This window comes from Danio rerio, chromosome 10 (assembly GCF_052040795.2).
Source record: "Danio rerio strain M-AB ecotype USA chromosome 10, GRCz13ab, whole genome shotgun sequence".
Taxonomy (NCBI): Eukaryota; Metazoa; Chordata; class Actinopteri; order Cypriniformes; family Danionidae; genus Danio; species Danio rerio.
The window spans coordinates 34732992-34758052 of record NC_141030.1 but is presented as its reverse complement, the minus strand read 5'-3'; the positions used below and the strand labels follow the sequence as shown (position 1 = coordinate 34758052).

The window sequence follows — 25061 nt, the reverse complement described above, 5'->3', positions numbered from 1 at the left end:
TTTAAACACACTTCTTAACATAAAAGTTTTAATAACTCATTTCTAAAAATTGATTTCTTTTATCTTTGCCATGATGACAGATATAATATTTGACTAGATATTTTTCGAAACACTTATACTGCTTAAAGTGACATTTAAAGGCTTAACTGGGTTAATACGGATAACTACGTGGGAGGGGGTAATTAGGTAAGTTATTTGTATAACGATGGTTTGTTCAGGAGACTATCAAAAAAGTTTATAGCTTAAAATAGCTAATAATTTTTAATAATCAAAAATTTAAAAACTGCTTTTATTCCAGCCAAAATAAAACAAATAAGACTTTCTCTAGAAGAAGAAATATTATCAAACATACTGTGAAATTGTCCTTGCTCTGTTAAACATAGATAATTAAAAAATTTAAAGGAGATAATAATTCTGACTTCAACTGTATATACATTTACAATTGTTATTAGTTTGCAGATTTCCAGAATTTTTCATGCTTGCTTGCTTATTCGCTAACAGTACTTATATCTATATATTTTTTACTAATATATTATTTCCGAATATTAACTCACTCAGTAACAATTACAAATAATCTACTAGCTTTTATCTGTGGGGTCGTAATAAATCTTAAAAACTCTTCAATTCACTGAAATACTGTGTTGTATGTCTTAAATAATTTTAAACAGGTCTTAATTTTCCTCTGTTCAAGTAAAGCTACCCAATCGGGCCGACATCCATCCAATCACCAACAATTCATCTTAAAAAAATCAGATAATGTCAGAGCACATTATCCCTTTATGTAATCTACCATTCATTCAAAAAACATTTACAAAAAAAGCGAGTAAACATAATATTTATAAATAGACATGAAACTTAAGGTTTTATAGCAGAAATGCTTTAGGTTGAATAGAAGTTATAGTCAATCAATTTGGACCAAAAGCCAACAAATGCTGTATATATTTTTGAATATTTATGTAATTGCCTCCACAATAAATATGCCTTTTTAACAATGTTAAACGTGTCATAAAAAAATTTATACAACGAGAGTTTTCTTGTTTTGACACATTAAATTATGCCGTTAAGTAATGATTACTGTACACTTGATTATTTTTTTTATTTATTTATTTTTTGTGCCGAGCAAATCAAAAAATTCACTGGCCCAATCAGGTAATTAGAAATAATCAGTAGTGTTTAGCCTTTTATAAGTCTAAAATTTCATTCATAATGGTCTTAAAAGGGTCTTAAAAATCTTAAATTGGACTTGATGAAACCCTGCTGTAGATTGAATAAGCAAGTAAGTTACCAAGTTTTGTCAGCTGTTTTGCATGTATTTGTGTGTGTTCCTTTGTCAGACTCTCTTGGCATGGACGGCCTGCAGCCTCTGTCCTCAGACTCGGCTACGCTGGCCATGCAGCAGGCCATGCTGGGCGGAACCGACGACTCCATGGACGGCACAGAGGAGGAGGACGAGGAGGAGGAGGAAGACGAGGGACTCGATGAGGACGACGACGAAGAGGACGACGAAGAACACGAGGCGAGCAGACAGATGATCAGGCGAGATCTGGGCCTCAATCACAATGAAGGACTCGAATAAAGAATGAAAAATAGCATAACTGACTTAACTCTTACTCATCACCATGCAAAACATCTCAACGCCGCACAAATGGCTCTCATTGGACACTAAGTGCCATGGAGCACCCAATCATAATGAAGGGGAGGGGCCTACCATTCTGGACTCCAAAATTGATGGAACATTGTATATTGGGCCGCTTTACGCAACCGGTCATGCTACTCTCATGCATATAATCCATTTAAGCCTTACTTTCTTTAAATATGTCTCTTTGGTTCTCAGGTGTCTTAGCATGACATTATGTCTACCCTCATATTTATAACCATGCAATGAGTGGATGTTTTAGGCATGTTTTTTTATTATTATTATTATTAGTTTCATTTTTTGTAGAGTTAACAAAATATTCAGTCTTGGAAGTTAAACAAACAGAAAAAAAGAAACAATCTAAATGCCTGACAGCACAATGTATGTACATTTGACAGTGATGCATTTTCCCCCCCTCAGACGCTTCATATTTATTTTGTAATCTGTCAGAAGGCTGTGGCACAATCAACAAAGGATGCCGTCCGCAAACGCATGTCGGGAGACTCAGAGTGCCAAGCATCTCTTCCATAGCGAGGAACAAAAAACTCTCTCCGAAATATGTTTGGACCTACAAATGACGTTTACTGAAGAACACTGCAGGAAAAACAAAAAGACATATTTACAGGTGCGTATCACACCCTGAAACGCCCCTGCTTTATTTTATGTGAAGGACGAAACTAAACAAAAAAAAAAAAACTGTGAAGATATTTCTGAGCTGTATCTACGGATCTACAGAATCACCTGTTTCTGATATGTGATGTTTAGAGAAGACAGAGGATGTTTCTGAATGTTATTACAGTTGGTCTTTGTGAAGTACATGTTTCTCATTATCCTTTTCTTGGTTGTTGTTCTTTTTTTTAAATGGTTCTTCCAGAGCAAGTGATGATAGGGGAGCTTTTTAATTATTTGTTTGTATACATTGTTGTCATAATCTATTGTGTTTCAGTAGACCATTTTGATAATTAAAAACGTTGAAACTTTAAAAACTTAAAAACTTTAGTTGATCTCTTTGTCATTTTGAGACCTAATGAAGTGCTACTACAAATGAATACAAGCGAGGTAGTGGTAAACTGTGTTAGTGCTAAACTGGGGTCATTATCGATATGGTGCAGTATGTGGGTTTGACACCCAGTGGCTGAACTAGTTATTGCAATCTTGGATCAAACCAAGCGCTGGCAGGTTGCCAGATTGAGGACAAGAGCAAGTGATTTGAACTGTGTTCTGAAATAAAAGCAACGGCACCCGATAGAAGGAATATTTTCCATATTAAAAAGGAGTTTTTGTCCTAACCAAAGCATTGATATATTAGAAAGGGCTTCTATTTCTCACAGGTGAACAAAAGAAAACTGACAATGATCACCTCAGGTAAACCTCATGTGCTTTATTCAGTGTTAAATGCCAACAATGTGAGTTTGAATGTCATTTTTTATGACATTTATTGCCAAATACTCAAAGCAGAACACCTCAAATCTTGAAAAGAAAATACTGTTTAAAATTGAACTTTACAAATGAACAGATAGGAGTGATTCAGAATGTTCATTTAAAAATGTTAAATATGCATTAATTAGATTATAAACCTTACATTTCGTGAGTAAGTGCATATTCTGTGCTTCTGAATGGCTGTATTTAAATTTCTGTCATGTTTCGTCTGGCCAACAGCCAAATTGCTCATCTTGTCATGAAGCGTGTTGCTAGGACACGCGGTTACAATGTAACCTGCTCATTTAATGTTTATGTTCGTATTATTTATATTATTTGCTAATTAATAACGTCATGTGGAACTCTGAATCTGCATCTCATTTCGGAGTTTGCTACTGTCCACTGGAAGTCGCATTCCGGTCACAGATGCATGCTTTCAGAGCCCTTCTGAATGAAAGAATGAATAAAATATGTGGTTTTCCACCAAGTCAACCTGGAGTGCTGAAATATAATTGGCTAAACTGGCATCCGGCAGGTTAAAAATACCAAAACAAAGACAGCGGTTCCGGCACAGAAAACACATTTTCAAAGCAGAATATCTGATTTTCTACAATGTTTTTTAGATAAGTATTTTCATGTAGCATGTTTCTTTAACAACTTGAAACATATTACGCTTTTTTATGCTTTAGATCAAAAACTTACATCACTTTTAAAAGTCCTGTGTGGAGAATCCAGTGAACTTTCTCATTAGTGATTACAGTGGTCATAAATTGAACTACAACAACAATCATGTACAGTACTGTACACATAATGTACAAGATATTATCCATGATTAAAAGTATTAAAAAAAAAAAAGATTTTGCAGGGATTCAAAACTCTCTTGAAATGATCTTTGAATGACAAATTATCTCAACATAAAAATCACTCTTTAGGCTTTAAGTTTTCTTACAAGCTATTTACACATTGGCAATTCTAAATACATGTATATATATATATATATATATATATATATATATATATATATATATATATATATATATATATATATATATATACACAAATTGGTGAGATGTATGATGAATAATACTTTACCAACATGCATTCCTAAATTCATGTCACCCCATTTAACTTCAACTAAACAGAAATGACAATTGGCACGGTGGCTCAGTGGTTAGCACTGTCGCCTTACAGCAAAAAGGTCGCCGGGAGACTCTTCCAGTTGGCATTTCTGTGTGGAGTTTGAATGTCCTCCTTGTGTTTGCGTGGGTTTCCTCTAGGTGTTCCAGTTTCCCCCACAGTCCAGAGACATGCGCTATAGGTGAATTAACTAAAGTTTATAGGTGAACTAAATTGGCCATAGTGTATGGGTGTTTCCTAATACTGCGTTGTGGCAGGAAGGGCATCTGCTGCGTAAAACATATGGCTAAGCTAAAGTAAAATGAAGGAATGACTATATATAAACCTGTACTTGGAAAAAATTTATTGCATCCAAAAAAAAAGTTGTGGCATATACAGTATGTGTCTGTACTGGGTGTGTGTGTGTGTGTGTGTATATATATATATATATATATATATATATATATATACACATACACACATATATATATATATATATATATATATATATATATATATATATATATATATATATATATATATATATATATATATATATATATATATATATATACATACATATATTTATATACACATACATATATATATATATACATATATATATACACGTGTATGTATATATATATATATATATATATATATATATATATTAACATTTAGATATAAACTATAAGGATATATTCTACAAATTATATATACATTTGAATATCTATGTTACAAAATTGTTTTGTATAGTTTTATTTTCTATGCAGGGTGGCATAGTGGGTAGCACTGTCACCTCACAGCAAGAAGGTCGCTGGTTCGAGCCTCGGCTGGGCCGGTTGACATTTCCATGTAGCGTTTGCATGTACTCCCCGTGTTCACGTGGGTTTTCTCCGGGTGCTCCGGTTTCCTCCACAAGTCCAAATGCATGCGCTATATTGTGGGTGAATAAGGTATGCTAAAATTGTCCTTATGTGTGTTAAAGGGAGTGTATGGGTGTTTCCTATTGATGGGTTGTGGCTTGAAGGGCATCCACTGCGTAAAACATATGCTGGATAAGTTGGCGGTTCATTCCGCTGTGGCGACTCCAGATTGATAAAGGGACTAAGCCGAAAAGAGAATACATGAATGAATGAATGTTTCTATGCATGTGTGTTTATCACATATGGATCATAAATATATATAATGCACACGCATATATTATGTCAAAACAAACTTTTATTTTGGATGCAAATATTCACAATTACTCTTTGCCAAAAATTGCAATTGACAAAAAGCTAAAATTAAAACTTATAATAAAAGTAAAAACTGTAATATTCTACACAATACACTGCTTTATGATAACAACACAGAACAACTCTGGAAAATGTTTGATAAAATAAGTTTATGTCTAGAGCTCAGTGTGTGTGTGTGTGTGTGTGTGTGTGTGTGAATATTGCTTGTATATTTAACTAATTTCTTACTTTTGCTAAAGATAAACACAAGGACCACAATAGTATTATACTGCCGGGAGCTATGTATTTTTTAAAAACGATGTGGAATTTATTTATGCATGTTCAGCATGATTTAGATGTCCAGGCTAGGCATTATAATGGTGTCATAAATAATAAAGAAGCATAATCTTGAGGAAGGAGTAATACAGAGTTTGCCGCATCAATATCTATAGACCAAAGGCTTGGAAAGTTGGGCTTGAATACTTCAGTCATGCTTTTTGTAACCTAAATAACTGCAACCTCTAGGGTAAAGTTCAGATTTCTAAAAATCTCTTGCTGTGAAATGGCATGATTTTCTGCAAGGACTGTTTTTAAAGACTATTTAAGGCTACTGGAAACTACAATCTGGACTGGTTTCCCATATGTGAATATTTTTGGGTGGCTTCAGATGTTATAAAAACCCTTGCCGTATGAGCAGACAACTTTACTGGGTTTACATGCAAATTGCCATTTCTGCATGTCATTTTTCAGCCTTTACGTGCACTGAAAATAAATATTCATTGGAATTTTACATTTTTTTTTTCAAGATAAGTGGTTGCAAATGACTAATATGGGCTGAATTTAAACAAACAAACTAAATTTAGTAATGCTCAACTTAATGTGTTTGTGTAAATGCAGCCCAAATTGATTATTTTCAAGCACTTACCTTAAAAAAAGTTGTAACTAATGAATCATATTTTTCAGTGTGTACGATTGTTAAGAAAGCTGCACAACATATTTTTGCCATCAGGGGGTTAAACGGCACTCTAAGGAGTTTTAATTGTCATGAAGGTCTGTATGCATCTGAAATAACAGCGTTTGTGGCAGTCCAGTACATGCACTCTTCAGCAAGGCTGTTCAGAGTATAAATAACACTGGAAATGACAGAGGCAGGAAAAGCCACATCGCCGGGTTCATTTGAAGTGGATTGGTGCCACTAGGCTGATGAGCACGTAGATCTGCAGGCCATCTCCACCCTCTCTCTCTCTCTCTCTCTCTTTCTCTGCGTTTTCCCTAGCAGGCCTCAAAAAAGTGCTCTCTAACTATTTTAATTACCTGAAACCAGCCTAGTACAGCCTCTCATTTTACTCAGACCTCCCCCAATATTTAAGATCCACGCCAGCACACCTCGGCTCTCCAGCTTCAGGACCAGTTTACTGCCGGATTGAGCTACCGTAGATTCCTCTGTTGGATAAGGAACTCAACAAGGTACTGTAAGAACAAATATAAACAAATTTATTTTGTAAATTTTTATTTTGTTTATTGATGTAACAATATAATCCTTGCATGTTTCGCTATGTTTCACAATGTTTACCTTTAAGTAATTAAATGATATTCTACAGGTGGTTTAAAAGACCTACCACACTAACAAAAATCCAGAATTTGTCCCATACATGAGCTTATTTTTTGCTATTTTGACTGCTATACCATCATAAACTGTGACAATAACCCATCGAAGGCTTTAAGATAAAATTTGAAGTAACTGAAACCATCTTTCTCTACTGACCTACATTGTTGTTAAATGGAGAAACATTTTACCTGTAGCCTTAATTCTTAATCTTCGACCTCATTCTTGAAAGAAAAAATGACCAATGAAAAGGTGTGAAGCTCCTATAGTGACCCATAATCAAGTTAATTTTAATACTAATAGTTGGGCTGTTTTAGTTATCCATGTAGTTATCCAAATCATGAAGCTCATCATCATCATTATTTTTATGTTTTCATTGTTTATTAATTAAATCGCCAAAATTCAGACTGGGTAAAGTTGTACTGGCCAGTTTGGTATTTGCCTAATAAGTGAAAATTAGTTTTTTTTTCTAATAATATTTAATGTAATCATTTTTTTCATATTTATTTAGTCTAAATATTTAGTGAATATTATTGGTAACGTTACATCAAAAACTGGTTCTGGTGACCAACCGAACCTAATTCAGCTAAAATTGTCCTTAAAATGTCACTAAATGGAGTAGTTAATTAAATAGAAAATGAGAGAAATAACTGCAAAAAGTACCACCCCTTTCACCTGACTAGCTAAGGGCCTGCAAGTGTAACCGTTCTTCACTCATTTTCCGTTTGACTTTGAATTAGAATTTTTTTCCCTCCCTCAAGCTCCTATACAGAAAATGTCGAACTGAACAAACATCATGAATATTTAATGAGGTAAACGCTGTTCCGTTTATGCTTGGTTGTTTGTTTGAAGCATATTTTCATATACTTCGATTAACCCAGGGTTAACACGTTTAAAACAGCACTGTGCTAAAATTTAAACTATATGTATTAGCAGATTAGCTCTCGTTTCAGTTTGACGCTGGTTGTTTGTTTAGTGTTCTTTTAACCACCAGCTACAAAAATTGTGTGAAACATATGGTTAAAACGTATTTAAAAAGACAATAACAATGTGCAGTGTGTAAAAAAGCTCATTAAAAGATAATCCTGAGTTATATATGCATTTCTTCGAGTTTAATTGCATTTGACATGTTGATTTGTCCCACAAGCCTTATGAATATTAAACGAAGTAAACACTGTTTGTTGATCCGAAGCATCATTTCATACGTCAGGGTTAAAATGGTGCAAACCATTTTGTAACGTTCTTTAACTGGGGTTAACTACATGAGTTTATACACAGTGTGCTAAACGCCCAGTATTTTGCTATCTAATAATCATTTTTTAATGATTGTGTGTTAAAGTGGCAGAGCATCAGTGGTTCTGTCTAATAAGAACTTGGATAGCTGCTAACGTATTTAATGGAGACATAATTACTGTTTAATGAAATGATTTCATGGAAGGCCTAATGTGATACTTTATCATGTAAGTAAGACTAATCATTCATTATGTGTTCTTGTATCACTTGCTAATAAACCACATCATCAAAAGTGCCTTTTGTTAAGTCATCCTATATGCATAGCCTATCGAAGATTAATCCCAGCAGGCACACAACATTATATGACATTAATATTAGGTTGGAGTAGGGTCATGACATCAGGTGACCAAAATTCAATGTCTAATCAGCATGTAAGGATGTTTTTTGATGTTCTATAACGACGTCAAATGATGTTGATATTTAATTGAATTTAGTTTCTGTTGGAAAGTGACCAAATTCAAAATCGAGTTAAACATCTTAAACCAATGTCATATTGACATCAAATACTTACATTTATTCTGTTGGAATGTTCAATTAATTCCATGCTTGTTCAATAATAAAGGTCAGGAGAGGTTATTCTTCAATGATTAACATATGAGCAATTTATTGGATGTTAGCAATTTATTGGATACAAATGAATAATATGATTTACAGAATTCTGTTATCCTCAATATAATGCAAGATTTACATTCAGGAGGTGCGCAACAACTTTTATTTCCTGACCTAAACTTATTCACCTTATTCTGTCGAGCGGGCGCTGCCATTTGAATCTTTTTGTCTCGCGACTTCCGGTCACATTCACTTCCATTCACTTTTTGTCGTTAACAACTGCTCGTTACGCTGCTTGATGTTGCAATTTAATATTTTCTTATTATATTATGCTACTTGGTCTGTGTAGTCATGCAAACATTTGTTTGTTGAGCAAGTAGTTTGGCCATTTTCTGCCGTTTATTATTCCTAGTCATTTCTCCCATAGGCGACTGAATCGGAAGTTCTAAGACAATCGCGAAAACAGGCGCACTTCCGCATTTTAGAATAAGGTCAATATAGGCAGCTGAAATTAACAGGTGGAGTTCGGAAGTGTTCGTCATTTATCAATCATTCATCGGTTGTTACGACCCTGGTCTAGGGTTAAGGCTGCAACATAAAAGAGCAACCGAAATATAAAATTTACTTTTACGACCCTTTTGACCCGGGTTTCTTTGTCTTTTTTTTTTGTCTTTTTCTTTTTTTATCGCCAAAAAAAAAAAAAATACTAAACATAAAGTACACACTAACTAAACACCTAAATGAAACTTACAACACCTAGTAAAATAACAGAAATAAAAAGACAAAATCTACACCTACCTCCCTGACTAAGAACAAAAACAGGAGAAAATATTTATAAAAAGAAAAGGGTGGCATCTACCCCCTAAAAAACAAAAACAAAATAATAGGAAGGGGAAACACGGATGGACATGCAACACAAAGTCAAAACTTATACAACAGCATGGAAAACACAATCAACCCCAAAATCGGCCCCAAAAAAAACAGATGAAAAATGATTAAATTAGTGGAATAATTTTTGTTTAGCAAAACACATATACAAAGAACTCAATTTAGACAACTTTAAAGGTGAATTTCTCAATATTTAAAGGTATATTTTCGTTGTCTCTCAGATTCCAGATATTCTAACAGAAATTTCTCAGCCAGATATTGATTTATCACAACAAACCACACATTAATGGAAGCTTATTTATTCAGTCTTCAGATGAAAACTACACTTGGCAGGTTTTGTGGTTTAACGTCCTTTTTTTCCACACTGTATAATAGATGTTAATAGATACCAAATTTCAACATTGTACAGTATATATATATTTTTTTAAACAGTAGAGTTTAATGCTTTTAATTTTATTTTTAAGTTGTGCATGTTTACATTTTCAATCTCTCTCTCTCTCTCTCTCTCTCTCTCTTAAATGGATTTGTTTTATTTTATATACTGATTTATACTGCATGGGCTGGTATAAGATTCTGACGGTATGATAACAAATATCATTGTTTCACGGTTTTGCGGTTATGTGATTACTGTTCTAAAATATATTCTTTTTGAATCTCTGGGTAAAAAAAAACTAAAACTTTTTTTCTCCATTAAACACAGTATATATATATTTTTTGAGAAACATTTTAAATATTTTGTAACGGCAAACATGTCAGGCTAAATGAATTATTGACTTCTGTCTTCATTTGTTTCAAAAACAAAGTTTTTTTTTTACAATGTAAAATGATTACAATTTGAAATCTTTATTGCAGGAGATACTGTTGTAAATAAAACGTAAATAAAAAAATCGTACTCATACCTTAGGAACGGTATTGTAGAAAATTTTGCTGGTTTTGAAACCTTGACTTTTCCAAACCATGGTATACCTTGAAAACGGTTATCGTCCCATGCCTATGCATATGTAAAAAAGGTTACAAATTTCGGTTTGCTTTTCTGTTACCTTTCACAGCTGTAAGCATGTCTATCGCCAACACGGCTGCCCAAGCGATTCTCTCTGATGCCCTGCTGAAGGAAAGTAATGGGGACAATCGCATTCGACACCTGGAGCTGGATTTGCCATTGGATAAAGTCATCAAGTTCATTTCTGTGGGCCTGCCACTCCTTCTGGTGTCCATGGCCTTTGCCAGAGAGATTTCTATAGGTTAGCAGCTCTCTCTCTCTCTATTTCTCTCTCTCTCTCTCTCTCTCTCTCTCTAGTGTCCGTGCGGGAATCACAGGACATCAGAGCGGCTCTGGCACTGCAGTAATTTCACAAACTCTTGAGTTAATTGACTGACCATTAGCTTGAGGGTCGGGCTGATGGAGCGCTGGATGTAATTAGTGTTCATTTGAGGTGACAGCGCTATATCTACACTGCTTAGGAAGGAAAGTGATGAAGAAATTTGAGAATTAAGCATCTGCTAATGATTATTTGCAATTTATATGACATGGCAAGCCAACTGGAGTTCTTTTTGGGGAGACATCTTGAGTGACTAGTGACGATATGGGTGCCAGTTGCTGTTTATCCACCTTTTTCTGTCGCCCAGTGATACTTTGTGGTCATAACTTCTTAAACTGTGTGCAGTGAGGTGGCATATCCTCCATTTAATTTTCTTACAACTAAAATAGAGTAGTATTTTGGAGTATATTTTCCAAGAACGTAGATATGGCATAGATAGAGGGGACGTGTCCCCACCAATATTTACCAATTACAGAAATGTCCCCTCCTATAATTTAAGTGCCTTCAAAATAAAATAATGCTCCGTCAACCCTTAGTAATTTAAACATGCAGAAAGGGTTAAATCTCATTCTCTTCTCTGGTCCTCCCTCCCCTAAACACATAAGGACAGTGTCATTGGCTGGGCTTTTTTCTGCCATTCAGTGACTGACAGCTATAGTTACATTTGGATGTGAGAAGCTCCAAAACAAGGACATTTTCTAGTCCTTTACTGTGAAAGACATGGACATGGGGAGTTACTTTTCAAAGTAGCTTGTAAGTCACTTAAAGTTCACAGTAAAACTCTGAGTAAAATTTACAAAACTACTGTACTACTGACTTCAGTCACAGCCTTAAATGTAATACATCGAATCTCTCAAAATCTCAGCAGAAGATCAACTCGATTAATAAGCACTCCACAAACAGCAGCTTTACTTATTACTAACCCGTGTGCCTTATTACAAAGAGGGACCAAATACCCTCTGAACTGAGTAAATTTTACTCCGAGGAATTTGCTGTGTTCTCTGTCCACCGTAACATTATTAACCAAGACTGTGCAATTAATCAAAATTCAGGTTCAATTTTGGCCTCCATGACTTTGAAAAACAATGGATAAAACAGTTTAATTACATCACATGCCTCTTTAACGTTCTCTACATTCATACCTTGCACCTTGGAATGATAAGGTTCTATCTGCGTTCTGAATGATTTTGAGATATTGAGCTTCAAAGTTTTTGCATTCCATAGCACTATGTGTGTATGTGTGTAACATTTTTTTTTTATTAATATTCTTAAAATGTAAACAATTTAAAAATAATCCCATGATGTGAATAAGTTGTCATTTAATAAGAATATGTCAATAACTCACTTTTGACAAAAATGTCAGATAGAACCTTATAATACTAAAGCGACGACCTAAAGCCTGATTGCAGGTAAATCATGTAAATTGACTTTTGCAGTATGGGACGAGCTTCATTCATTGTTATTTGTATTATTAAGTGTTTAAAGCCTTGATTCTTTTTTCGCAATAGAGAATCTGTGCTGTATGAATGCGCTTTAAGGATGTACTGCATGTCCCCAACAAATGTGATTAGCAAATCTACGCCCTTGATATTTACTATAAAAACATAAAGTTCCTGCGGTAAATGCTGTAGTGTTTCTGAAGCTTACAATAGTAAATATTTATATTAGTAAATTGCAGTTTATTGTAGTAATTCTACTACACTTAGCTGTTATAAATGATTAGTTGACTCTACTTATAAAAGCTAGTAAATTTTTGCCTTAAAATTAATAAGTGAAACTTGTGCGTAATTTAGTAAATTTAGTTTATTCAACTTAACAGTTTCAAGTTACAACAGGTGTACTCACTTTAAGTAAAGTCAAAGTGTCGCTTTTATGGCAAAGAGTTACTCACATTTAAAGGAAAGTAACTACACTCAAGGCGCAACAGATAGTGCTGTCGCCTCACAGCAAGATAGTCGCTGGTTCTAGCCTCAACTGAGTCAGTTGGCGTTTCTGTGCGGAGTTGTAGACAACCCCATGGTCATGGTCTACTTCACTTTTTGTCTCAAGTCCACCGACGTACATGTCGAGCTACTGGACAAACTGGAAAAGCCGTCTATATGGAGGTAAGCGGACAGCTGGAAAAGGAATGCCGTCATACCACCCCATAGCATATGTTTTAAAGATAAAATACAGCGATACATAGCTCTGGCTAAATAATTCACGATCTCCAGAAATGTATATAGTGCAACATTTTCAGAATGAGTCTATGTTGACTAAATTCATGTCAAAATATCCAATGTAACATTATTTTCACAACAGATAAAATAAAGCACAAAATCAAACGCCCCTTTTAAGTGATTTGTTTCCATTATGTTCAGTAGACAATCCCCAAACATGAAGGCACAACCTATATTTTGTAAAAAGGTGAATAAAGGCCATTAGCGGTAGCATTGGTGGCAGTAGTGCACTTGGAGAGAGCTGTCTGTTTTGTGTAGGCAGTTGACTTTGAGGTTGCAATCAGTTCCTCTGGAGCTGGTCTGCAATCAGCTCACACAGATGTTAATTGGCATGAGGATGATTAAGAGAGACGTGCAGAGATGACAAGGGTCTGTAATTACAGTCAGCCTGCTCTTTCCCAGCTCTCTATTTCAGACTAACGAGGAGATATGCTAATTAAACGGAGACGTGCGAGGCTAGCAGACTCATTCTCTACGCCTCTGAGCGTGGTCTGACAACACTCAGGTGATTTGGTTAGGAGAGTACATCAACACTAACTTTACCGTGGAAAGATGATGTCATATGCTAATGGAGTTTGCAAAGGAGAAATCAAGTATGGGGGTTATAGTTGACGCATTGTTGTAAGCAACAGAACATTCATTCATTTAATTTCCTTTGGCTTAGTCTTTATTTCAGAGGTCGCCACAGCAGAATGAACCGCTAACTATTTCAACATATGTTTTACGCAGCGAATGCCCTTTCACACACACACTATGGCCAGTTTAGTTGATTAAACTCACCTAGCTCTGGGAAACCAGAGCACCCAGAGGAAACCCACGCAAATAAAAAGAAAACATTCAAACCTCAAACAGAATTGCCAGCTGGTCCAACCTGGACTCAAACCAGCGACCTTGTTGCTTTAAGACCACAGTGCTAAACACTGAGCCATCGTGCTGCCCATCAACACAACAAAAACAGATAATCATTATCCAGCATGAACTGTGTATTATTCAGTTTGTTTCATAAGACAAATATAATTCTCTAGAAAATGATCAGTTTATATTTATATATTTAATTTCGAAATAAAACATTCAGCATCACAGAATTGTATTTAGTTTTAACTTTTTATTTAAAAATACATAAAAATATCATTTTATTTCAGCTAAATGGCAAGGAAGTATTTATATTTAATTCAAATGAAAAAATAAAACGGATGAAACTAAAATCATACTTGGGGTATATACAGTACATTCTGAAAGTATTCGTAGCTCTTCACTTTTTCCACTTTTTTATGTTACAGCCTTCTTCCAAAATGGATAAAATTGATTTATTTCCTCATAATTCTAAACACAATACCCCACAATGACAATATGAAAAAAGATTTTTTGAAATTGTTGCAGTTTATTAAAAATAAAAAACCTGTAAAATCACATGTACATAAGTATTCACAGCCTTTGCCGTGAAGCTCTAAATTGAGCTCAGCTACATTCTGTTTCCACTGATCATTCTTGAGATGTTTCAGCAGCTTAATTGAAGGTCACCTGTGGTAAATTCAGTTGATTGGACATGATTTGAAAAGGCATACACCTGTCTATATAAGGTCCCAGGGTTGACAGTGCATGTCAAAGCACAAACTAAGCATGAAGACAAAAGAAATTGTCTGTCGACCTCTGAGACAGAATTGTCTCGATGCACAAGGCTGGGGAAGGTTACAGAAAAAATTCTGCTGCTCTGAAACTTCCAATAAGCCCAGTGGCCTCCATCATCCATAAGTGGAAGGTGTTTGGAACCACCAGGACTCTTCCTACAGCTGGCCGGCCATCTAAGCTGAATGATCGGAGGAGAAGAGCCTTAGTCAGGGAGGTATATATATATATGCCACTTTAAACTATTAAAAATGTCAATAAAACTCACTTTTTTACTTTCAAGTTCAAAAGTTGTTGGAAGAAGGATCAAAGTCCGATAATGCAACTAAAATAAATAAGGAAAAATAAAAACATGAATTACAAAATACAGAAAACTGCTAATTTACGGATATTTTAACAGCGTAAGTAAGTATATGTTTGTATGTGTGTATTTCGTATAAATCTATATGTCCATAATAACCTGAGAGTTTGAGTGTGGTCTCAGACTTTTGGAGCCAACTATATAAATTTTCATAAGTAGATCACGATTAAAACGTTAAGGAAACTCAGATGTCTATTAATATCTCTGCTGGTTTGCTATCATGTAATTAGCAGAGATGTTCTGCAGCTCAGTTGTCTATAATAGCGGTGGGTGTGGGGCATCTTGGGTTCAGGCAGTAAATTGAATGTTGACTGTAGGTTTTGGAGAGCGGCACACACGTTTAACTGGTGCAGCTGGGTCACACCCTCTCACCCAGCCAGCAAAATCTCTTCCAGATGGGTGTTTCTTGGTGGTTTCAGGATCTGTAGATGGAGCTTTATTACAGACGTTACCACCCAGCTCTTGGCCAGCTTTTCTCCACTTATACAGCAACAAGTGATGCTGGAACACTGTCATTTCTGCCTCAGCATGTTCATTTTCTCTGCTTCTTCCTCCAGGCCCACAGATTAGCTGCTTTCCTCCCAATAACTTCACAGTGAAGCAGGCAGCCTATGTGGACACGTACTGCTGGGACTCGCTCATGCACCACGAGTTTGACACCGATGGAAACATTGAGGAACGCTCACTGTGGGTTCATAAAGTGAGTAAGAAATGTACAATCACAGTTTTTGTTTTTTTTATTTATATAAAAAAGTCATTAAATGGAGATGAAATGAAAGCTTTTTTTGAGGTTCTTGCTTTTTTTTTTTATACTTAGACCGGGACACACAAGTGTTTTATGTGGACTTTAAGACGATATTTTAAACTGCGAACTGACTTGCAGTGAAATCAATAGCCAGAAGTTTGAATATGAATTAGAAAAAAAACTCTTTATCTCTTCTTTTTTTAATTTCATGTTTATTTGTGTCCATATTAAAACTTTTGACCGTTCATTCATTCATTTTCTTGTCGGCTTAGTCCCTTTATTAATCTGGGGTCGCCACAGTGGAATGAACCGCCAACTTATCCAGCAAGTTTTTATGCAGCGGATGAACGCAGGGAGAACATGCAAACTCCACACAGAAACGCCAACTGAGCTGAGGCTCGAACCAGCGACCTTCTTGCTGTGAGGCGGCAGCACTACCTACTGCGCCACTGCTTCGCCCCACTTTTGACCATTTTAGACAAATTAAATAGAATTGCCTATAAATAAAACTATAATATAATAAATATATAAATAAAAATATAAATAAATCAGTGGCTAAATGAATATTTTCTTTTATTTTTACGTATTATTATTATTATTATTATTATTATTACTTAAATATATTAATTAAGTAAATATTTAAATTAAGTAATTTAAGTAATAATATTTTTTATAATACCACACATTTTGATCCACAAGATAATTACTATAATTATTATGCAAATATTTAAACAAATGAAAAAATGTTAAGAAATATTTTACAGAAAATGTAAGTAAATGTTAATATAATAATAATAATAATAATAAAAATAGTAACAACAACAATAACAATAATAATAATAATAATAGTAATAATAATAATAATAATAATAATAATAAGGTGACACAGTGGCACAGTAGGTAGTGCTGTCACCTAACAGCAAGAAGGTCACTCGTTCGAGCCTTGGCTGGGTCAGTTGGAGTTTCTGTGCGGAGTTTTCATGTTCTCCCTGCATTTGCGTGGGTTTCCTCCGGGTGCTCCGGTTTCCCCCACAGTCCAAAGACATGCCGTACAGGTGAATTGGGTAGGCTAAATTGTCCATAGTATATGTATGTGTGCGTATGTATGAGTGTGTATGGGTTTCCCAGTGATGGGTTGTGGCTGGAAGGGATTAATAAAGGCATTAATCCGACAAGAAAATGAATGAATGAATAAATAATTAAAATAATAGTAACAATAATAATAATAAAATAACAACAATAACAATAATACACAATAAAGGTGAATGAATGAATGTATGAATGACTCAATGAATTATAATTCATTCATTCATTCATTTTTCTTCAGCTTAGTCCCTTTATTCATCACTGTTCACCACAGCAGAATGAACCACCAACTATTCCAGCACGTCTTACACAGTAGATGCCCTTCCAGCTGCAACCCAGTACTGAAAAACACCCATACTCTCACATTCACACACTCATACACTAAGGCCAATTTAGTTTATTCAATTCACCTACAGTAAACCTGCATGTTTTTGCACTGTGGGGAAAACTGGAGCACCTGGAGAAAACCCACGCAAACACTGGGAGAACTTGCAAGCTCCACACAGAAATGCCAACTGACCCAGCCTGGACTCGAACCAACGACCTTCTTGCTGTGAGGCGACAGTCATAACCACTGATCCACCATGTCGCTAATGCATATTAATATACTGAGTCACTATATTTGTCTTGACTATTTACTTTAGATAAATGTTGTGTTGTTTTTTTGCAGATGTTTCCATACTCCTTATTGGTGATGGCCATGATGATGTACCTGCCGGCTCTGATCTGGCGCTATCTGGCAGTCCCCAGCCTGACCTCTGACCTGTTTTTCATCATTGACGAGTTGGACAAATCATACAACCGCTCTGTCCGTCTGGCCCAAAACATCCTGGACCTGAAAGAGCATTCAGAAAGCGCTCTGCAGTTCCAGACTGAGCTCGAGAGGTACTTATGAACAGTTTTACTTCTCATTTTAAGGTGAGACACTACTGATGAATAGGAGGAAAAACAAACTAGTATTAATCACCATACTTCACATTACATTACAGATTGTAAAAAAATTTTTAGAATACAATTTTTCTAAAATGCTATTTTTAAATTAGTTTAAATTAGACAGTATGCGGCAAGTTGGCTCAGTGGTTAGCACTGTCGCCTTACAGCAAGAAGGTCGCTGGTTGGAGTCCCAGCAGGGCCCGTTGGCATTAACTATGTGGAGTTTAAAAGTTCGCCTGGGGTTTCATCCAGGTGCTCCGGTTTTACCCACAGTCCAAAGACATGCACTATAGGTGAATTGGATGAACTAAACTGAGTGTAATGTATGTTTGTAAATAAGAGAGTGTATGGGTGTTTCCCAGGGCATTATGTAATCAAATGTACATTAATGTGGCTATATTTCTAGCATGGAAATTGAAACATCGAACAAAGTGGTAATCAAAAGTGTTTTCATTTTTGCACATATGTTTCCATAACAACAACGCAATTCAGAATATACTGCAATCAGCAAAAAAAAAAAAAAAGAAAAATAAATGAAATAAATTGTTTACACAGAAATCAGACAAATTTCATTTGAACACCTGTAAAACCCTTCACAATACAAAGAATATAAATATAACTATACAGTGTGTAAAACTTAAGTGCTGTTTGGAGATTTATGGTTCAATACAGAAGAAAAAATATTCTAATGTAATTAAAAACTTGCTGGATAAGTTGGCGGTTCATTCCGCTGTGGCGACCCCGGATTGATAAAGGGACTAAGCATGAATGAATGAATATATATATATATATATATATATATATATATATTGCATTTTAATTGTATCACAGATTCAAAGCCACAATGGAGAGAATTACTTGTAATAATTAGGTTAGTATATTATTATACTTAAGACATAAACAAACATATAAACAATAAATAAACATATTACTGTATGTATGTATGTATGTATGTATATATATATATATATATATATATATATATATATATATATATATATATATATATATATAATAATTTTTTTTCTGAACATACCATGCAGACATCAAACAGAAACTCTGCAAGGGGTTTAAAAAACTATATTTCTGAAACGAATCATTCAATTGTTTAGCCCTCTGACCCTTGGATAGTTTTAAAACCTCTACATACAGTTGAAGTCAGATTTGTTAGCCCCCCTTTGAACTTAAAAAAAAAAAAAAAAATTTAAGCCTTTAAATGTCACTTTAAACTTAAGTGTCTTGAAAAAATATCTAGTCAAATATTATTTACTGTCATCATGACAAAGACAAAATAAATCAGTTATTAGAAACTATTATGATTAGAAATGTGTAGAAAAAAAACTTCTCTCCGTTAAACATAAATTGGGAAAAACAATAAACAGGGGGGCTAATAATTTTGACTTCAACTGTAGGTGGCAAACTGCTTTTTAAAGACAATCAAATGTGGAGCTGTTTTCAAAAATTTGCATTTATGAATGAAGATTTTAAGTAAAATAAGTAAACAATTTGAAGTCATCATCTTTGTTGTTCAAATGTTTTCCAACAAATGTCCCAACAAATATAAGGAAACATTTAAATTGTTTCATCCAGTTGACCAGAAAAGATTAAGCACATTACAATGACGAATTAGATGTTTAACCGTTTCAATATCACTATTGCAGAACTGGCAAACATTACAAATCACATTAAATCTTTTTCTCAGAAACTCCTTTGCAGGCTAAAAATCATACATCATTTTAAAATGCACTTCTTTATATTTTGGAGGAAAAGGAAATGTCAAATATTTGCATCTAATTTTCTTAACGAAATTCTTATGGCCTTTGAAAGTGATCATAATTGAAATCTACACGACAAAAGAAAATTAGGATGTAAAAAATAAACAAAGCAAATCTAGAGTGTTCCGCAGTGTCATGCATTAAAAGCAAAGTGTGTTCTTTAGATGCATAAAACAATGTATTACTATTATTATTATTAATTTTATCTCTTCAGAGCCAAACGCAAGCGATACTTTGAGTACCCCCTGCTGGAGAGATACATGCAGTGCAAACATGGCTCCTACTTCCTGGTCAGCATGCTGTTCCTGCGAGGGTTCCTCCTCCTGACCTTCATGTCCGCCTCGTGCCTGTACCTCATCTACTTCCACCTCTCTTCATTCCTACAAGACGAATTCAGCTGCTTCGTGCGGACCGGCCTCCTCCGCGACCAGCCATGGGTCCCAGAGCTAGTTCAGTGTAAAATGACCGGTCTACTTGTGTTTCAGGTCATTAGTGTGGCTAACGGAGCCGTCTATGTGCTGCTGGCTCCTATTGTCCTCTTCAGCCTGCTTCGATTGTTTTGCTGGGACACCACCTTTCTTTCCCTGTACGAAGTGCTTCCTGGACTGGGGCTGATCAGCGGTCAGAAATTGGGCTGCCCACTTAATGACCTCAATGTTTTGCTCCTGTTTTTGCGCGCCAATGTAGCACAGCTGCAGTCGTACAGCCGTCTAAGGGCCATCTGCTCCCTTGCACCTCCTCGACTGAAGGGCGCTAAAGGCGTCCTGACGGAGGAACAGGCAGAGGAGATGCTGGAGACCGCAGAGGAGCTGGAGGAGGAGATGAGGGAGGCCAGAGAGGAGGGAAAACTCAATCTGGTGGACATCATGACTGTCCTGGGAGCAGCTCGAGGAAATGCAGTCAACTGTCCAGAGCAGCGCCCTCTTGTGGAGCCTGACATGACGCTCGGTACAGTCACACTCATCTATGTACTTAAACGCATCTTGCTGGTGGCCATTTTTGTGGCTGTCATTTGGGACGTTCAGAAAATCATCAAGTGATGGAGAGATATTTAACATTTGAAGATGAGCATTTGTGTTTCTACTGTGACTGAACATCTTTTTTTGTTATTTGTTTGCATATAATGTGGAAACCCATATTGTATATTATGACCTATTGTGAAATAGTTGAAATAATTTAAATGGGTTTCTAACATATTTCCATTACCTATTTTAGTAAATTAGAAGTCTGTATGATCATTTTCAAATTAATAGTTCTCCCAAAAATGAAAATTCTGCCATCGGTTGCTTTAACTCAAATCTTTCCAAACCGATGTATAATTTATTGATAATGTCATAGTTTTAATGTAAGTCATTATAATTGTTGCTTTATGTGTTTTACATTATTAAGCTGACATCATTACCACTTTGCAAAAAATAAATAATTAAATAATAATAATAATAATAATAATAATAATAATAATAATAATAATAATAAAAATAATTAGTATGAGCCTGTTACACTCTTGGAAATAAAGTTACAAAAGCGGTCTGGTACCTTTTAAAAAGAACACATTTGTACCTAATTTTTTGGTGCCTCGAAAGCATATATTTGTACTTAAACATTTTATAAGGTACATTTTTGTACCTTTTAGGTACTAATATGTACTCTTGAGGTATTAATAAGGACCCTTTAGGTACAAGTGTATAGCTTTTAAAAAGGTACCATCCCAGTGACAGCTCATTCATTCATTTTCAACCACTTTTCAGCAGTCTTAGGAGAGAACCCCAGACTTCCCTTTCCCCAGACACTTCCTCCAGCTCCTCTGGTGGGATCCCAAGGCATTCCCAGGCCAGCCGAGAGATAGTTCCTCCAGCGTGTTCTGGGTCCTCCCTGAGGTCTCCTCCCAGTGGAACATGCCTGGAACACCTCCTTAGATATGTATCCAGGAGGCATCCAAAACAAATGCCAGAGCCACCTCAGCTGACTTCACTCAATGTGGAGGAACAGCGGCTCTACTCTGAGCTCCTCCCAGATAATATAGCTCCTCACCATATCTATAAAGGTGCGCCCTGCCACCCTGCGAAGGAAACTCATTTCGGCTGCTTGTATCCAAGACCTTATCCTTTTGGTCATGACTCAAAGCTCATGACCATAGTTGAGAGTAGGAATGTAGATTGAGCGGTATATCGAGTGCTTTGCCTTTAGGCTCAGCTCCTTCTTTACCACAACGTACCGATACATCGTCCGCATTACTGCTGCCTCTGCTCCAATCCACCTGGCAATCTCACATTCCATCCTTCCCTCAATCATGAACAAAATCCCAAGTGACAGCTCTCGTATCTTTATTTTTGAGAGTGTAGAATACTAGAATGACCCTGTAATTCATGTGATGAAAGCGATAAAGTAATATATATATTTAGACAGTTAATCATACCCCTGGGTCAGCTGATTCGAATGTTATCACTCGATTGAATGGGCGTTATCAATGGTATCAGCTGATAGATTTGGGCCAGTAGGGGCTTTCTGCACCCACTGGTAGGCTCAGAAGGCTGTTATCATCCATCCACATGGTTAATCACCTATTTTATTGATCACAGAATTATTTATATTATTTATAAAATTTCTCATTACTTGTATTTTATTAACGTCTACCCCTACCCCAACTCTAAACCCAACCCAACAGAAGGCCCCTACTGCCCCTTATCTATCAGCTGATAACCACTGATAACATCCATTCAATCCATTCCCACCATTCAATGAGAACATTTTAAATTGGTGGCCTAATAAAATATTACAGTCAGCACAAAACACGAGATTAACATGGACTTAATTTTTACCCATGTCCCATCTTTAGTCAAAAGTATTTATTAGTAAATGAATCAGCATTTGTAAATAGATCATTTGAGTGAACTTTTTGTTGAATAACTCATTATAGCCCCACCTACTTGTGGTTTTAAATGTCATATTTAATCATCCATAGCAGGTCTAAAACAAGCTGCAATATTACATTAAAATTTTAATTACCATTATCTCAGAAAGTCTTTAAAAAGTTGTAAAATCCATCTTAAAATAAATTCATGAGTCACACTGTTTATCCTTGTAAATAGACAGGTTTGCTTTACTTGATATTGATTCATATTTCAATGTCTTTAGAACATTTTTAGCAGTTTATCTTGACCAAAACCTTTAGGCCAGTGTGAGGGTAAGTAAATGATGAACCAGTTTTCATTTTAGGATGAGCCATATCGTTAATATATGTGATCTGTATTACCAAAATTATACACACAGAATTAATTTAATATGTTCTAAAGGAGGCCTAAAGAAAAAAAAAAAGTTTTAGCATCCACAAATGTGCACTTTATGTTACAAAAAAGTCAACATCCAAAAACTGATGCCCCTAACAGCAACTCTCTGTCTCTTTACAGAGCCAAACCAGCAGGGGTACCATGAGTTGAAGGAGACCACAACATGCTGTTATGCCTAAAGCAGCAGCAGCCAGTGGACTGAAGCAGCTCTGTCAGACTCTAGAGAACAGCTAAACCACTGAGGTGAAATAAAGATGAAGACAGTCACTAGAACTCCTTATTCATAGTCCAGACTCATAATAAAAAGTCTGGATTTAAAACAATCCCTATGGATAAAATACACAAATCAGCTCAGGGATAAAAACCCAAAGTCTGTATTGACAATTGAAAAAAAGCCTCCTATATATCCTACCATACTTAAACATGAGGACTTTTCTTTATTTATTCTTTTGCATTCTTATTATCTGATGTGTGGATTCCCAATTTCTTTAAAAACTGGATTCTTTACTTGATCTTTTGTTCTGTTTTGTAAATGCTAAAATAAAATGAGTTTTTATTTGTGTTTTCTGTGTTCATTTCAATAGTACACAATAAATATAAATGATATTTGAAGAATTACATGAAAATTACACTGAAAAAAAAAAAAAAAAACGCTGAGTCAGATGTTGCTTTATTGTTTCAGATATTCGATTTATTGTTTTATTTTCAGAAAGTGTGTCCAAACAAGTTTGTTGGGTTTTTTTTTCTGGACTTTAAATGCATCTTGGCCATTGCAGTGCAGTATATGGAGGACAAGACAGATACAATTCTCTTAATTTGGGTTCTGAGGATGAACAACAGTCAGAGTGGGATTGAAATGACATCAATGTGAGTAATTAATAACATCATTTTCATTTTTGGGTGAACTGATCCCTTGAAAGAGCTCCAAACATTTAAAACGGTACACTAAATGCTGAACTTTGTTCTATTCATAAACATCGGGCGGCAAAGGTATGGAGTCAATCTAGGACCATATATACTTGCAAAATAAAAATAAAAATAAAGTATTGAGCAATAAATAAATTAATAAATGCAAATCTCCAAATAATTACAAAGCAAAAATAAAAATTTGAGAAATAAAAATTAATTTAGCTAACAAAATAAAGAATTTGGCATGGTAAGTTGCGTCACTTCACTCCCATAAAAGAATTTTCTTGGGGGCATCATAGGATAGCACAGCATGCATGGAATACACACCTTAAAATCTCGCCAGAAATCCAAGTACTTCTTGCATACTGATTTTCGAATTCTATGAATGCAGACATATTACTCAGCTCACATTCTGATTTTAGCGTTCTATATAGTATGGAAGTATGCGATTTGCGTGATGCAAGTATGCGTGACCCAGCCTGTGTCTCTAGGTGATGACGTCTCTTAAATGGGAGCCGGTCTGGGCCTGAGTAAACACCCAAGTTCGCTTGACTCCGCCCTCTTGTCAAATCAGGGCCACAAAGTAATAACACGCAGAAACGTGAAGTGCAAAATGAAAACAGCATCACAAACTCACGGTGTCTAAAAGGCAAATCCAAATGAGAATTACAACTGACTGACGGGTTTTGTAAAGGCAATGCTATTAAAATGTTTTGTGTACGCATAGTTTTTTTAAATTTTTTTTTATTGCAAATGGTTTATTTTATTTGCAGTTCTTTTTTTTGTTTGCAAATTTCATTTTTATTTCTCAAAACTTAATTTTCCCTTTGCAGTTCTTTATTTTTGTTAGCAAAATAAATGTTTATTTCTCAAAAACATGATTTTTGTAGAATTGTATTTATTTATTAATTTTTTTCACTAAACTTTAACTTTTGTTTGCAAATTTTTCTTTCGTTTTGCACGTATACATATATGGCTCTAGAATGACTCCATACAAAGGTTGTTACGTTTTAATGAATACACAAACATTGACTTTGAAAAAGTCTTCGCACTTTATTCAGTGGAGTAAAGGCCCAG

At 35.2% G+C, this 25061-nt stretch overlaps 2 protein-coding genes and 1 long non-coding RNA gene across 9 annotated transcripts in view; 2 read left to right on the top strand and 1 right to left on the bottom strand.

Moving 5' to 3' along the window:
• The window catches only part of pknox2 (pbx/knotted 1 homeobox 2), a gene marked incomplete at its 5' end in the record, with an annotated part of 203544 nt that extends 200914 nt beyond the window's left edge, over positions 1-2630 (top strand). For all 4 annotated transcript variants that reach the window (NM_001442096.1, NM_001442097.1, NM_001442095.1 and 1 more), the window contains 1 exon segment: positions 1335-2630. In NM_001442096.1, coding sequence (NP_001429025.1) covers positions 1335-1576 — 242 coding nt within the window. In that variant the 3' untranslated portion in view covers positions 1577-2630.
• LOC147835105 (uncharacterized) overlaps positions 1-6991 on the bottom strand; it is a 38380-nt gene extending 31389 nt beyond the window's left edge. The window contains exon 1 of the long non-coding RNA XR_015501299.1: positions 5368-6991. This is a non-coding gene — a long non-coding RNA (uncharacterized LOC147835105). The remainder of the gene's footprint in view (positions 1-5367) is intronic.
• Positions 6752-23636, top strand: panx3 (pannexin 3). Of its 4 annotated transcripts, none has more exons than NM_001442099.1 (6): positions 6781-6855; positions 10774-10965; positions 15807-15949; positions 17751-17965; positions 20003-20736; positions 23196-23636. In NM_001442099.1, the coding sequence occupies exons 2-6, from the start codon at positions 10782-10784 to the stop codon at positions 23252-23254; spliced, it is 1335 nt and encodes a 444-aa protein (NP_001429028.1). In that variant the 5' UTR covers positions 6781-6855; positions 10774-10781; the 3' UTR covers positions 23255-23636. The 4 variants fall into 4 exon arrangements, with proteins under 4 accessions (XP_087124851.1, NP_001429028.1, NP_001429027.1 ...); NM_001442098.1 differs by lacking the exon at positions 6781-6855 and adding an exon at positions 7668-7806; XM_087268725.1 differs by lacking the exon at positions 23196-23636 and having other exon boundaries at positions 6752-6855; positions 20003-21192.
• Positions 23637-25061: the final 1425 nt, after the last annotated feature.

Excerpts from the sequence above, each read along its gene's own strand:
- panx3 (XM_087268725.1), top strand. The coding sequence starts at position 10,782 with ATGTCTATCGCCAACACGGCTGCCCAAGCGATTCTCTCTGATGCCCTG. Across the intron at positions 15,950-17,750 it reads GCTCACTGTGGGTTCATAAA|ATGTTTCCATACTCCTTATT; the intron begins GTGAGTAAGAAA and ends GTTTTTTTGCAG. Across the intron at positions 17,966-20,002 it reads TTCCAGACTGAGCTCGAGAG|AGCCAAACGCAAGCGATACT; the intron begins GTACTTATGAAC and ends TTATCTCTTCAG.